Source organism: Podarcis gaigeae, assembly GCF_964106915.1.
Source record: "Podarcis gaigeae genome assembly, chromosome: 9".
Classification (NCBI taxonomy): Eukaryota; Metazoa; Chordata; class Lepidosauria; order Squamata; family Lacertidae; genus Podarcis; species Podarcis gaigeae.
Genome location: NC_139685.1, coordinates 54,049,224 through 54,065,900, shown reverse-complemented (window position 1 = coordinate 54,065,900; position 16,677 = coordinate 54,049,224). Strand labels below are relative to the sequence as shown.

General features: G+C 40.5%; 1 protein-coding gene across 11 annotated transcripts in view; it reads right to left on the bottom strand.

Annotated features, from left to right (window-relative positions):
* CAMK2D (calcium/calmodulin dependent protein kinase II delta) overlaps positions 1-16,677 on the bottom strand; it is a 143,261-nt gene that overhangs the window by 40,189 nt on the left and 86,395 nt on the right. For all 11 annotated transcript variants that reach the window (XM_083756645.1, XM_083756638.1, XM_083756640.1 and 8 more), the window contains 6 exons: positions 11,686-11,788; positions 10,397-10,480; positions 8,788-8,882; positions 6,894-7,016; positions 4,947-5,030; positions 3,692-3,734 (listed from right to left, as the gene is read on the bottom strand). In XM_083756645.1, coding sequence (XP_083612771.1) covers positions 3,692-3,734; positions 4,947-5,030; positions 6,894-7,016; positions 8,788-8,882; positions 10,397-10,480; positions 11,686-11,788 — 532 coding nt within the window. The remainder of the gene's footprint in view (positions 1-3,691; positions 3,735-4,946; positions 5,031-6,893; positions 7,017-8,787; positions 8,883-10,396; positions 10,481-11,685; positions 11,789-16,677) is intronic.

Here is a 16,677-nt window from a genome sequence, read left to right as displayed (position 1 = left end):
ATCACCCATTACCTCATGTGGGAAATAGCAGAGCATAATGTGCTGCATAAACTCTTTCCCATACATACAGAAAGCCATGGTCTTTATTTATCGTATTTACAATTTCACTACAGTGATACAACATACATTTAAACAATAAGTCCTTTATCTGAGAATGAAGCAGCAACCCAACTGTCAACCATTAGGGCTAAATATCTGCTGCAAACAATGAGGCAATATCCTTGAAATGTCACAGCCATTTGTGGCACTATGCTGCAGCAGCAATCAGTACAACTGGAGCACACATTTTTAAACATTAAAAACAATTCAGGGATAAAAGCACAAATGAAAAGAATGACAACTTTGCTAGTAACTAAGCTTAGTGAACTTGTGGCATATTGGCTTAGATGTAATGAGCACATGTAGGATTGGCTTTTGAAAGTTCTTTGGGTTATATTTCATTGTATATCAACAGAACAACTATGACAGCCAGAAATTTGGAATTCACCCCTTCTGCAGTAATAAATACTATGGACAGTGAGTAAAATATATCCAACCAAAAGTTCATAATTAATCTCAGCTACAAAAGCCACTGGGCTGGGCTTTGAACCAATCACTGGCTTAGTTCAGATATACATTTCCCAGCTAGCGAAAACACACTTTAGCAACCAGGAAGAAACATCAGGACAACATGCTCCACCCTTGTCTCCCACATTCCTTGGTGTGAAGATCCAGGTTAGCTTTAACCACAGTTCTCCTTTATAGCCAAAATGGGGAACTGTGGTTTAATGTCAGCTTACCTACCACCATCTTAAACCATGTGCAAACTGTGGGTAAATATCCTGATGCTGCACGGTATCACATTGTTCCAGAAATAATGGGAAGATGTAGTTTTAAGCTATACGGTATTGGCATGCCAAGGAAGGGAAGGGACAAGGGAGGGAAGGGGAGTTCTGACGCTCATTCCCAATTACTAAACTATGGTTTAGCAAACTTGGAAATGGATATCTGAATTAGGAAACTAACTCTCGTTTTAACTTATCTCACAGGATTATTTTGGCCAAAAGAGATATATTTCATGCTACAGTATCAAAATATACAAAGTGGTGATTTACACTGAGAATATTGTAACCATTAATTTGAACCTGTAGAGGATAGTTACAATGAAAGACTTGTTTCGCAACAGACCAATTTCAATTAAGTATATTCCCTAATAACCATTGAGAACAACAAAAAAGAAGACCTGCATTTTTGCCAATTTTTCATAGTAAAAAGGTCATGAATTTAAATAATGTCCTACTTATATATCAGCTAACCCAAAGAAACGGAATTGAGGCTGGAACTGGATGTTATTAGAGTCATATGACTGTTGTGAAAAACAGCATCTTTGTGTCTCCTCTCTCTCTCCCCAGTAACATCTAGTACTACAAAGTATGCCATGATTTCATACCCACTGAAAGTTCCCTTGCCCCCACAAGCAGCAGCCAATGAAATGGAGCAGAGAAGGCCGGAAACTCACAGCGTGATAATGTCACGGGACTGCTATAACACCCAGTTCCATCCAGACACAGCGAACCAAAAAACAAGAGTGATTTGGGACAGGCAGCACATTGTTTGGGAGAATGAAGAGAAAAACATTCCTTTCAGCTCCCGAGGGGGCTTACCTCACAAGAAACATACATTCCACATTACAGGAAGAACAACAAAAAAAGGAAATAAATAAATAAAACACTTTTATAGATACATCATTATGGACAATTTACTCCCCAAAAAGGCATGCGATGCAACAACAAAAATCAAAATTAGATTCCCCTGGATGGCACCTTTTCTTAAATTAACCACAGTAGGCAAGTGCCACTCAAGAAGAATGGAAAGAACAGAACAGGGTCAATTCAGGAATGGATGAATGGAGTAATATATTAAAATTATTCTTTGTTCTGGGGAAGGTTACAAAAAAGGAGAGAAAATTACAGTGGATATAGGATGCTGAACAACAATCATTGCAGGTGACCAGACACATCTTTAAATCTATTTTTGTTGAGAAGATAGTTAGTTTGATGTTTCCACTAGAACTAAGGTTAAATGGGTGGGTGTGGCAGTTTCATAAAAACATTCATTAGATTCCACACTACCATTTTAATCATTTCCCACAAGCAGTGGGTATGAACAGCCAAAAAAAGGTAAGGTTAACACCTCTTGCTGCAAAATTAAAACTTTTGTGGCAACAATTGGACCTGAAGAATATTCAGTTCATTTGCACTTGATTATTACATGGAAATTAACACAGTTCTTGGTAGTTTATTGTTATCCTAGCGTATAACAGAGAGGCTGGGCTGTGTACTTGACAAGAGCAATGCCTTTTAATTTCTCCTATTACCAGCGTAAACTCTCCCATTCACTTTTAAATTTGTAAAGTACTTAACTCTGTCACAACTGCATCCTGGTTCAGTACTTGTTATATCCATGAAAAGATAGTTTGAGGGCTATTTGCTATCTGTTTGGGTTTTCACTAACCTGAATAATTTGCTATTATAGCCTGGTTTTAGCTAGAAGTCTTTACTTCTTCACTTTGATGCTCAGCTGAAAGTGGTAGGTGTTAAATTTGACACCATATATCTCAAGTGTTCTGCCATAGTTTAAAATGTGATAGGCTAATCATAAATTAATGAATTATATTACGGAGACAAAGATATTGGGCTCATAGGTGCCTACTTTCCCTATTTGGTAATCGGGCACTGTCTGCAGTGGCAAATTCAACAAATGCTGGCAAGATATTTTGTCAGTAATAAGATAATGGAGATTGCTCTCTAGATTCTATCTATGTTTCTATCTATGTATCATCTAGGTTTTGCATTTTATATTCTCAAGTGATATACGTCTTTGCAAATTAGTATGAGAATATCATGTAGAAAAGTTATTTGAAAGGTTGAACTGGACTAGCAAGTCTTCAACTTTCACTTTCCAAACCATCTTTAAAGTTATAATTTTTGGGTTCCTCAACCAGCATTGGCTGCCAAACGGGAGGTCCTTATAAAACAAAACATGTAAATGCGGCCATAATCTGCCCTTAAAAATGAGGGGAATTCACTCCAAGGAGCATCCAAAAGCATGTCGAAAACAACAACTCTAAAAATCAAGTAGACCAGTATCAACAAAATGCAAGTTGACCTGCCGTTTGACAGAAAAGGTTTCAATAAGGACTTCCAGGTATCTCTAGCATTTCTACTTGGGATCAGAATAGCAATATGCCAAACAGAAGAGAACTCGTTATGGTATAAAGTCTTCATGGTTTCAAGTCATCGTTTTGAATCTTATGCCCTCCAGATGTTTTGGGCTACAACTCCCATTAGCCCCATCTGGCATGGCCAACTGTCAAGGATGTTGGAAGCTCTAGCCCAAAACTTGTGGAGGGCACCAGGTCGGGGAAGGTTGTTGTAAACAATGCCAGCGGATCTAATAACCATGTCTAACTACTATAAAATGAAAGACAGTGAGAAATGACCAGAGATGAAGGATGGAATTAACAAGATGCCCACTGAAGAAGTTTCATCTCACTCCAATCTTACTTAGCCAATGCAAAACAAACAGATGTGTATTAGACAAATATGGCATCTGGACACATGCAAAGATGAACGAATTTTGATGTACCACAGGAACATATACCACATCTCAGCAATTAGCAATATGGTGTCACACAGTGTACTGAACATACCTGAGAAATTTCTTGTAGCCAGCATAGTTGTCAAAATGGCACCCTAAAAAGACATTCAACATAGTAAGTCAATAATCTCTACAGTATTTCTGAAGATAAGCAAAAGGATCTCTCTCTTATTTCAAACACACAGAGGCCTGCTGTTGGATACAATTCCCTACATTTGAAAGGTTTAAATGGCCCATGTGACTATGTAACATGCTTCTTTATTTTAAAATTTATACCCAGCCTTTCTTGATGAGATAAACTCAAAAGCTTACACACACACACACACACCAAATAATCAAAGTGACAATAAAAACAGTTCAAAATACTGGTATCAATCTCCTACATTAAAACCAAGACCAGGATGCAATTCAGTTTTACAAAATGGGCAGGCAGAACTGTAGCCCATGCTAAAATCTCAATGAAACAATACAGTATTGGCTGCTTGCCTGAAGCATAAGTAGAGGGCGCATAAAATGTGTAAAGGATAGATTGCCTCAAGGAACACAGGCCTGTTCAAAACTATTTGCAAAGCTCTCCAACATTTTTTTAAATAATAATAATACTACTAATACTGAATAATACAATTTTCTAAATGTGTAGGTCGTTTTTCTCTTTTAAAAAGAGAAGTTAAAATCCTTTGTTAATCACTTTAGACTTTATTGAAAGAAAACCCTGCATCATCAGTAATGTGGAGTGGAGGTGTGCAAACAGGCACTCTCTCATTCATTCTACAACAGGACTCATGGAACAGAGGTGCTGTCGCTAACTGAAATCTTTGCAAGGACTCTGAAGTGGGAGGAACTCTGTATGAGCAGGAGGTCCTCTGTTTTCTTTAATGTTTGGAAATGATCTATGGAACATTCCTGGACAGTTCAGAGGGGAGGGGAGCAAATATACTGGAAGTACTGGATCAGAATGATGGTAAGTCAAATGTTGCAAGCTGAAGTATGCATATGCAGTTAGTATGTATAAACATTCCCAGTCTGTCGTCTACTGAGAACTTGATTTGTGAGAGGGCTTTTGTTTTTGAAATGTTCTCCCCCTCCAACCCCCCCCCCCAAGAAACTGTTTGGTGGTAGGAGAGAACTCAAGGGGAAAAGAGGTGCAATATTAGGGAAACGTTACTGTCATGTATGAGAGAGGGAGAAGCAGCCATAGAGAATACAGACACTCAGCTAATGAATACCTGCTGCTTTTAAGAGACACTAACTATATGCTTTCAGTTTCTCAACTAGCAGGAGGTCTGGGGGAAAACTTGCTTCCTTACCTTAAGTTTCCTTCTTGCATTGAATTTCTTCAGGCAGTCTACAGTCTCCTGTCTGTGCATCATAGAAGCCACAGTAGAACGTTGCTGAAGAAAAAGAGGGGGGGGGGGGAGAGAGAAGTGTTTTGGTGCATGCAACCAGATTTGCAAATTTATTCAGTATTAACAAACTCCATGAACAATGTGTTCTGGAGCTACTTCCAGATGCCAGAGGCAACTCTGGAGCCCTTGATGAAAATGACAAGGCTCCTCCCACCATTTGATTGGCTCTGCAACTAAATAAAACAAAAACAACCCCACAATTGCCCTGCTTTAACAACAATAATCCTTTGAGATGATCAGATATCAGTGCAAGGTCCTCATATCTAAACTTTAGAGTCTGAAGTGTTTAATTGAAAGTGGTTGGCTCTTCAATATAACGAACTGTATTTAAACAGGATTTAAACCAGGCTTAATCAGAAGTAAGTCCTATAGAATTCAATGGAAATGACTCCCAGGTAAGTGAGGTTAAGGATTTGTGAGGGGTTTTTGTATTGCACTGCATTGTAGTTTTCTTCAATATTACAATGCAAAATTATACTGTGGTTGTTTTTCTTTTAGTAGATTCTTACAGGATATAACAATATTGTACACTTAAGTAATAACATATCCCACCCTAAACCCCACCGCAGAAAAGGCCCATTCTCGTGTTGCCACCCTCCGGACCTCTTATGGGAGAGGCAAACAAATAAAGGCGGCAGATTATAATCTCAGGGTCCTTGTGGGTTCACCAGAAGATGGTGCTTAGGCAATACATGCAAAATAACATACTAAATTCTTATCCCAGATTACCATTTGTATAGAAAGCGGTAAGCAGCTTAATTCAACCAAAAGGTTTTATAATGTGAAGGGAGTCCCCTGTTCGTTTTTTAGCCATATGTACACTAAAGCCATACCAGTGAGTTACAAAAAAAGCATTTGTGCCTTAAACCTTGTGCCAATTTTATTTTATTAGTCCATTTTTCCAACAAGTGCTATTTGCCATACTTTATTGTACCAATTTGTCAGAGCAGCACCCTCTAAGTTCTTCCAGCAACTCATTATTATGAGCCTGCCTGCTAGTAAAGGGGAACTTATTAGAGGTTTGAGATGCAAGTTCATGTTATCTGCCTCAGGGAAAAAATGAGCAGCAACAGCTCTGGACACTGAAAGATGTTTTGTCCAGTAATTGCTTTTATTTCAACAAATACTTCCTCCCAGAACTGAGTCACTTTCTCAAATGTCCACCACATATATTGATTAGAGCCTAATGTTCCACAACCTCTCTAACATTTTAGTGAGGAAGAAGAGCTAATATGGGCTAACTGTATAAGGGTGAGATAGGTATTTGTGCTCCACTGTAGTATTCGTGGTACTGCCGAACTCCAGTTATTGAAACTGGTGTTCTGTGAGCCAGAAACACATACCCTCAACACCTTATTTGAATTTACAGACTATTATTACAATATAATTCACCTTAAGGTGAAAATGCTAATTATAATTGTGGTGCCCTGGCTATTAATATAAAAATGATTCTCATTGGGCAGCAATAATTCTTATTATCATATTTCTAAATGTATTTATTTATTATACTAATATCCAAATTACCTCCCACAGAATTCAGAGTGGTGTATTCAGTTCTTCCCCATCGTATTTTTATCACAACAAACACCCTCTGAGGTTAGCTGAGTAAGAGGGATGGTGACAATCAGACCATGAACTTCATGGCTGAATGAGGGCTTAAACCCAGATCTCCCCTGGGCTAATGTAACAATCTAATCATTACTCTGGCTCATTGTTGAGCTGAGATTTCAGGTAATCATGAAAGGAAATCATGAAATATTTTACTGCAAGTGGAATAGAAAGGCATGTGATACAAGTTTTGGACTTTGCCCTCTGAACAAAGAAGACAGCTAGTAGAATCCTACTTACACAGATCCAGGGGTGTTTGAGGGCCTCTGATGCATTGATACGTTTGGCAGGATTGATTGTAAGCATTTTGTTGATGAGGTCTTTGGCTTCTGGGGTCACCGTGTCCCATTCTGGTGAAGGAAACTTGGGGGGGAAACCATACCCATGTCACACATAATCAAGATTCTTTGACACAGAGAATTTGAAAGGATTTTCAATGGCTGTTATTCTATGCTTTCTGGGCCTTCAAATCCCCTGATTTCTAAGCAAGTTGAATCAAATCAAAGAAGCAGAAAATGGGAGTGGACCCAGAAAATTAATTGAAACACACACACACACACACACACACACACACACACACACACTTTATGTCTGTTTGTTTTATTATAGAAAAAGAATGCAAACGACCCCAAGAGGCACAGCAAAGCCTAAAAATATCTAAATAAAAAGCAACAACAAGCAATATGAAGGGATGTGCTGGGGAGAACAGGTGAGCATAATCTCCTAAGACAGGTGGGAAGGGAAACCCACTTCTGAATGCCACTAATCCTTGCTTGTTGATCACCACAAGCAGCCACATCACCAGGGAAAGCACAAACACCTGTTAAGTTTGCTGGCTGTGCTCCTGAGAGCAGGCTATTACATTATGAAAGGCAATTTGCACAAAGGAGTCCTCCGAGTCAGCAAGAAGGATAATCATGCTGAAGAATAGACATTTGTCCATTTGAAAACACATCACTATGGGCATCGCATAGGAATGAGCTTGACAGGAGGGGGGAAAACATCTCGTAATTCTGAAACGTCTTTTGGCTGCCGCTTCTGCAGCTGCCAGACTCAAGGATTCTGAGCTGTGAGAAAGTATGATGGATATACTGTAGGCGGTGCTGGTATCTTGCATGGCTCATTTCACAATTCTCCGTCCCGGGCACACATATGCAAACTTGCAAGCGAACCAAGAGAGATCACAGCTGCGGGAATCTGTGACAAATCTAACTGAAGAGTGAAATGAGGAAATGTAAGCAGCACCAGAAAATGAAAGGGGAGGGGCGAGTTTGTATAGAGAGGAACATCCGTTATAGGTGTGTGTAATAGAGACAGGGACAATTTAAAAAGGAATTAAGAACTACATGGAGGCAGTTTTGTTTGTGACAGGGCACAGAAATCAGATGTTCTTGGACTCCAGCTCCCATCAGCTACCTCCAGCACTTACAGTGGGTCATGGGAATTTGCAGTACAGCAACACCAGGAAGACCAAATCTTCCATACCCCTTGTTTATGTCATCAGTTATTTATTATTTTGAAAATGTACACCTTGTTTTACCTCCAAAAGAAATCAAATCAGCCTTTGTTCGTATGAACAAGACAACACCCAGAGATACCCCATATGGCTCCCACAAAGGCCACCATCACTCTCAATTTTTATTTTTAATTGAGCTTTGTTTGCGTTAGGGAGATTTGTCTGGTTGTGAAGAGGTCACTTGGTATGGGGGTGGGGTGGGCTATTTATTCTGTTGGTGTTTTATTTGCTTTGGGGCAGGCGTATAGGTGTTTTGTCGGGGGGGGGGGCACGACAGTTATAAGAACTTCCAATTTTTTCTTCAGTGAAATAGGCATTCTGTAGTGCAAATGACTGTTCCCTGTATGTGTTCCTGGACTCAAAAAGGTTGGGGGGACACCTGGGATATACAATCTTGTGGTTTCTCTTGTTACATCACAGCTGCTTTTCCCATACGTTAGTTCTTTAAAGTTCCTGAACAGTTAATTGTGCAATGTTGCTCGTATATTAAAATGGTAGGCAGGAATGACTGGACGCTAGAATCACAAGCTAATACTTGGCCGTTTTGCATCACTGTCATCCCCACTATGATCATATTATAGTGAGCTATCATCAGAAAACAAGAAATTGAAGTATTACATCATACGCTCCAGCCTTGATCTGTTGGTAGAGTCTGTGCTGATCTTCATCCCAAAAAGGAGGGTATCCCACCAAGAGAATGTAGAGGATAACACCTGGGGAAGGTGACAATAAGGACACATGAAGTATGAGCAGGCCAGGGCTGAACTGATACTACCCTTGCTGGTGCCGTTCCCGGGAAAATCAGAGGCTCACTATGTCAGGTTCCTACTGGAAGACCGGACAAAAGCTAGAACGTTGGCAGTGGCAAAGTTTTTATTGGTGGTTGCAAGAACAAATGAGCCCTATATTCTAAACAAAATGCTTGATTAACCTGGAGGTAGGCTGTATGAACTGTGTATTGATTTGTAATGTTTTGTTGGGTCACTGGACCATAATAAAGATTGTTGTTGTTGTTGTTGTTGTTGTTGTTGTTGTTGTTGTTGTTGTTGAATATAAGAAGAGCCTGCAAGAACAGGCCAATGGCCTATCTGGTCCACCATCTCACAGTGGCCAATCAGATGCCCGAGCAAAACCTACAAGCAGGACCCAAGCTCTCTCTCTCTCTCTCTTGCATTTTCCAGCAGCTGGTATTCAGAAGCATACTGATTCCAAACTGTAAGCGGAGCACAGCCGTTATGGCAATCCTTATCCTCCATGAATTTGTCTAATCCTCTTTCAAAGACATTCAAGTTGGTTAGTAATCACTGGCAGCAAGTTCCATATTTGAACTAATCACTGTACTTTATTTTATTTGTCCTGAATCTTCCAACATTCAGCTTCATTGGATGCCCAAGAGTTCTAGCACTGCGAGAGGGAGAAAACGCTGTCTCTGTTCACTTTCTGCTTGCCACACATAATTCTATAGGTTTCTGTAATGCCGTCTCTTGCACGCCTTCCCTCTAAAATAAAAAGCCTCAGAAACAGCAACCTTTCCTCACAGGGGAGTCGTTCCATCCCCTTGATCAACTTTGTTCGCCCTTTTCTGAACCTTTTCCACATCTACAAGAACATTTTTGTGGTGTGACAATAGCATTAAACTAAGTCAAAATGACTCAAATAAATATTTTCCAAGGGAACTGACACAGCTTTCTGCGACTGTATCACCCAGCTTATAAAAAAAGCAAACAAAACTTTGAAGCAGATTTGGACGGGAGCTATGTTGATGCGAAATGGGGCTAATATTTAGATCAGAGCCGTTTGCTGATGGAAGGGCTGTTTATATTCTCCTTTCACTATCTCTTTACTCCACCCAAATCCCCCCTGAATAAAGGTACCTGCCCTTTCCCCCTAGAGCAGGAATGGGGTTCAAATGCCGCTCCCCATGCCTCTTGATCCAGCCCAGGAAGGAGGAAAGCGGTCAGCTCTATTCTCCTGCCTACCAACGTCCTTCAAGTCTCTCCTTCCCCTCCTCCAAATTTATGCCAGCCCACGTCCACATGATTTTAATTATATTGCAATGATTTATTGTAAACTGTCTTGGAAAGTTATATACCGTAAAAAATGGGTCTATAAAAAATAGTATCTAGCAGAGGTTTTTAGGAGGAGCAAAGCAATGAAATATAAAAGCTTGCTTACGGAGGCTTTTAAAGGAAGAAAAAGAAAATCCCAGAAATAAAAAAGATCTTACCACACGCCCACATGTCTACTGGCTTTCCATAGGGATCTTTTCGTAGTACCTCCGGGGAAAGATATCCTGGCGTACCAGCAAAACCTTAAAAAAAGAAAGTATCATTCTTGTAAAACGATCCATATAACATCAGTCACTCTTTTAGAACATACTTTAGATATTTGTGAGTCTACTGCATTTTCAGCAACTCTTCCAACTTTAACTATCTGTAGGGAAAGAGATCTACTGCTCCTTGTTCTGAAATAGGCATTTGTGAATCAGTCTCATGAATTTCAGGCTTTCAGCTCTGAAAAAGGGAAATGAATTCAGAGAATCTCAACAGGTACATGGGGAGAAAGCTTCCTGTATTCTTCCTTCAGCCCCTCTAGAAAAGTGAACTTGCACCCCACTCAATTTCTGAATTATCTTTCCTCAACTGCTCTCCCTCCCCCAGCATCCTGGAGAGAGAGCTCTATAGGGTTGCAGCAAATTGCTAAGAGAGAATCAGGTGTAAGCTGAGCTCCTTAGATTTTTCAGGATCAGGCCTGCGGTACATGACAGGTGATCCAACACACTCCAAGACATCTTTGATGATCTGGTTTTCCCTCAGTGATGTTACTACCCTGGCTGCCTATGTATTATCATGATATCATCATGTTCACAAAGTGACTCCCGGTTGACCTGGTATCATTATATGCAGGAGATATAGGCCCCAATAAAAGGGGAAGGGGAAAGAATGACAGTAATCAAGTCTTGGGCCCACAAAACTTCATTTTGACAATGAAGATAAGAGACCACCGCCTATTAAATTTGTACCCTGCTCTTCTTCCATTGAACTGAAGGTGGTACAGATCCCATGCTACCCTCAGAACAACCCTGTGAAGTAGGTTCAGCTGTATGGCAGCTGTGGAAAAAAAGCCACTAGTAACTTCCTGGAGGATTGTGCACAAAAAGATTTAATGCTCAGCATTTCTCAAGAGGTGTGTTGGGAGGGGAGCTGTTTGAGGGAAGAATCAGCTAGAATGGTGACTAGGGATAAAGTACAGGAAGTGCCCAAAACACACCCACCTGAGGAAGTGGGAGAATGCATGCTTTGCATGCAAAAGATTCCAGGTTCAATCCCTGGCAACTCCAGGTACAGCTGCAAAGGACTCTGACTCAAAACCCCTGAGAGCTGCTGCCAATCATTGTCGACAATACTGAACTAGACTGGCCAATGATATAAGGCAGCTTCTTAGTTTCCATGTGAATAAGATGGCACAGCAGGTTAGATACAGAGAGGAAATGGGTAAGTCAGAATGTTCTCTTACCAAACCAAGCCTGTTGTTCGCCTTGCACTTCAATAGCCAATCCAAAATCTGCCAGTTTTACCGCTGCTCCCTTTGACTTGCTAGCTAGGAGCAAGTTCTCAGGCTTAATGCAGGGAAGAGGAAAGGGAATGGGGGAAAATGAGAGATCACGTAAGTCATCATTTTTTTAAATGCCTACAAAGAAGATGCAGAGATTGTTTTTGTTAGTCTTCAGTTTATAAAAACTGTTTTAATTGTTTTTTTAAATTTTGTGCATTTACTGTCGTTTATTACGCTGATTGCCTCAGACCACGAAGCGTTTTATAAATTTGTTAAATTGATAAATGCTCAAATATGAGTTTATTTTAATCTACACAAAACAGAAGAGTTCCAGGATAGATTCTGAAGACTCTTCCTCACAGGGCTCTTTTCATCCCACATTGAAAGCTGAGGGCCAAACTACATGCTACACTTAATGCATAGAGTGCACGTACATCTAAATTTTTCATTTAATTACAGGCACAGAGGATCAGATGACCAACCCTTCAGAGCTACAGGGGGTCCTAATATTGTTCTCTCCACCTCTGGGGCAGCTTAGAGGGCTAGTAAAAAAGCCAACCACCTCTCATTGCTTCAATGGGAAGGTTTTTTTCCTTTTACCAGCTGCCAATAGCCATGTGGAAGGAAGATTTTAGTCCTGATCATTGCAGGAGAGAGAAGGGATAAAGCTTTTCTTCCTGCTCGCTCCTTAGCCTAGTTACTCTCTCCCTGCGCCCATAATTAAATACAAATTGGAGATATAGCTACACACAGAGATGGGAAAGAAATTTGATTCAGTTTGCATTTGAAGGCGAACCTACATAATTCACACTTTCCAGAACTGAAAAACAGCCGTCTATTGAAATTTACACTTCTCTGAATTCTGTAGCGCTGTTTTCCAATCAATGTTTACAACAAATGCATGTATTAGGAGAAAGTGTGCAAAAAATGAACAAATTTGTGAAAACAGCGTACAAAATGCATATTAGGGAAAATTCCTTGTTATTAAAAGTATACATCAGTGGAAACTACTTACAAAGGTGTGTTTATTGGGAGAAATTTGCCCTAATATGCTGGTGAATTTTCATGATGATTTCTTTTCAGTGGAAACTGAAATGGAAAGATCCACCCATCTCTAGCTATCCACTATGCATTGGCAACTTATAGTTTGGCCCTCAGGCCCCACCAGGGCTCTTTGACTAGCCTGTCAGCCTCTAGAAAGGCTTTTGAATTAGGACATTAGGTCCTGCTGAGAGTTGGAAAAACTAGGCTACCTTCACTACACTGTACATCTGATTTAAAGCAGCATTTTTAAGTGAGCATATTCTCCTCTAATCCTGCATTCACCACTTCACAAGCTACTTGAATGTTATTGTAAATTAGTTTGACCAAACACGGTCACCCTTTTTTTAAAAAAAGCATCCCAAGATGTTCATCCTCATTTGGGGAGATAAAACATCAAATGGTGGGCACTATTTCTGCCTAAAATATTGCATGAATTATAAAACTGCCAGCCAATCTCGCTAGCAGTTTGCCATACTATTTCTATACTCTGGACAAATTGATCCGCAGAGCCTTTTTCATAAGGCAGAGAGGCGAACGTTGGCCATCATTAGTTCCTGGAAAGCACTGCTTATGTAAATTACTTAAAGCCGCTGGATGTTTCTATTTATTGGCGACCTTCAACAACCCAGAGCATCAGGCTGTCAGGTCATACATACTTCCCAGGTAGGTAAACACAGTAATGCCCATTCACACACAGTATGGGACTATTAAAAGAACTCAGTCTCACCCCCTGCTCCTTTAGAAGTGCTTAACACCTGTCAGCAAATATCTTTGGACCCAAAGTACTGTAAAGCAAACATCACTGTCATAAGGAAGTAAATATGCTTCATTACAAACACAGCCACACACTTTGATAGCAAGCGTAAGGGACATCCTGGGCTGCTGGACTCTGCCCCTTAAAAAAACATGCACCAGCCATTTCAAGACAACGGGGAATCGCTGATGTGTCTGTCATGCACGAGGTCTGAAGAGGATGGGACAAAGGTGCACAAACTGGAGAAAGATATAGGAGATTGAACAGCATACGCTTGAGTCTCTTTCCAGGGAAGGAGCAAGTCAGTGTCCGGATCACAAAGTTGCACTTTAGCTGCAGTTGTGCATGTAGTAGAGAGGCGGCCATCATTTAGCCTCTCTTGTTTAGGCCATGTCAACATAATGGTCAGTCAGTGTATTTTTGTGTGGATATCCAAAGGCTCCCAACTCTAAGTTTAGGGTTTTATATCTGAGATTCCGGAGCATTCGAAGGTCTAGCCTGTTTAATCAGTGGTGATTCTGTCACCGTAAAGGGTATTTTCTGTCCGGATCAAGGCTTTTCAGGTAATGTGAACCCTGTCTGTCACTGAAAATGCTTCATATCTCAGTCACACATAAGCCGGGTATGAAAAGTAGCTTCGTTCCTCACTAGACGTCCCTCAGAAGAACTTTTGCTAAAAAGACACAAACATGGTTGCTCTATAGTAAAATGCTGCTCAGGCATTTCAGAAGTTTTAAATTCTTTCAAGAGGAGGACCACCGAAACCCATCCATTTCAACCTTTAGGACTGGGTGGGAAACCTGCAGTCCTCTGTTGAATTTTATTGGTGGGAAGTCTGAGGTGGGGGTGGGGGTCGAAAAATCAAAATAGTTACAGCAATGGAAAGGGGAGAGGAAACAGTGACCTGCTCCTCCCCCCAGCAAGCTGCTGGACAGGGAAAAGAAGGTAGGAGAGAAAGAGAAAGAAAAGGAGTAGCCCTGCCCATATATAGCTGTGGCCTTAACCCCCATTGGCATTCAACCCCTGAAAGATTACGCCAAAGGGAATGCAGCCCTTGACAGAAACAAGGTCCCCAATACTTGCTCTAGGAGGTAGCTGAAGATTTAAGATCCTTAGAAAGGTTGAAGTGGAAAAAGAAGTTTGGGAACCACTGACTTATGGTTTAAAAATATCAGGATTGATGAGGGGAGAAACAAGATGCAAGGTTGTATTGCTTATTACAGTAGTACCTCGGGTTAAGTACTTAATTCGTTCCGGAGGTCCGTTCTTAACCTGAAACCGTTCATAACCTGAAGCACCACTTTAGCTAATGGGGCCTCCTGCTGCTGCCGCGCTGCCGGAGCATTATTTCTGTTTTCATCCTGAAGCAAAGTTCTTAACCCGAGGTACTATTTCTGGGTTAGCAGAGTCTGGAACCTGAAGCGTATGTAACCTGAAGTGTATGTAACCCGAGGCACCACTGTATATGTATTCTTGCAATCTACTTTGAGGTTAAATGTCTGGATAGAAAAGCAATATATATATATATCAAGAGAGAGAAATAACAAAAACAATGTTTAATGCCTTTAAAAAAATGGGATGGGGAAGAAGAAGAAGAAGAAGAAGAAGAAGAAGAAGAAGAAGAAGAAGAAGAAATAATCATCTTCCTGGCACTGCAGCGAAGGAATCCCCACTCAGTTCTGAGGTGATGGGGGAATACTGGTTATGTAACAGCACAGCAAGAATGCACTAATACTTGGGGGAGGGGGAGACGTGGAAGCTCCCTTTTCATTTTGTCAGTGATACTGACAGATTGAGACAAGTGCAGCGCAAGGCCAAATGGAATTATGAATAATTCATTTTGCATGTCAACCTGGCAGCGACAAGATGAGTATAAAACCGCAAGAACTTCTGCGCTCCTTTTGAAGGGCACCGTGAAAACAACATCAACAAACCATGCAGTGATTGGGTTTGTATAATTTGAAAGGTGTTACGGAAACTGCAATCATAAAAGAGCTCAGCTGTGAATAGAGCAACTCCAAGTGTTTCAACAGGACAGATTTAGGTGTGCACAAATCTTTCCTTGTGAATCAAACCAACGCCAGAGTCACGCAGCATCTTAAAGACTGAACTATGTTTTGTGGGCATAAGCTTTTGTGGACTCGGGAGTCCGTATCTTATGATGCAATAAAATGGTCATCCAGATGTGTAAGTATACACACTCTGGGTACAGAAAGATGACAATGTACGTGCGTGCACTATGCTTTCATTACAAAGTAATGCAAGCCATGGATGTCTTGAAGAATTATGCAGAACACAAATAAAGAGGACGCAATCAAATGAATACAAGATCCAATCAGCTTGGAAGTGACCTATTTCTGGCTGCTGTCCCCAAACAGCAAAATGAATAATGTTATGTGCCCTCCTCAACCTGCTGCCCTCCGGATATTTTGGAATACAATCATCCCCTTTCATATGCCATGCCGATTGGCACTGATTGAAATTGTGGTGCAAAATATCTGGTGGTTAGGGCCAGGTTAGGGAAGGGTGTTGTAAACATTGCTTTCTATAGCCACCCCAAGGATTTCAATGTCAAATCTACTAATGAATGCCAATACAGAGACTTCAGTGTGAAGGAATTCCCCCTTTGATTTCTTCTTCTTCTTCTTCTTCTTCTTTTACTTGCTAGGTATATGGACAACTTTAAGGTCCTTTAGAGAACATATACCACTGGTTTAAGAAGGTATCAAATGGAGCTAAAAGTGTAATTTTCCTCGACAATAATAATTAGGATGATGTGAATTCATTTCTGTACTGCCAACTCATATAAAAATATATCAACGTGGTGTACAAAATCTCCATTAAAACGCTAACAAATTATGCCCTGCTTACTTTTCAGATCTTTGTGACCATTCCTAACATATAAGGGGGGTGTGTGTGATACATACATATAAAAAAGGTAAAAAGGTAAATGACCCATGGACGTGCAACAACAGCAGCAAGGATACTTGTCGCCAAGCACTGGAAAACCCAAGATTTGCCCACACTGGAAGAATGGCAAATGCAACTGATAGACTATATGGAGTTAGCAGAAATGACTGGCAGAATCCGAGACCTGGGAGAAGAGGCTGTGGAGGAGGACTGGAAGAAATTTAAGGACTATTTACAAAAATATT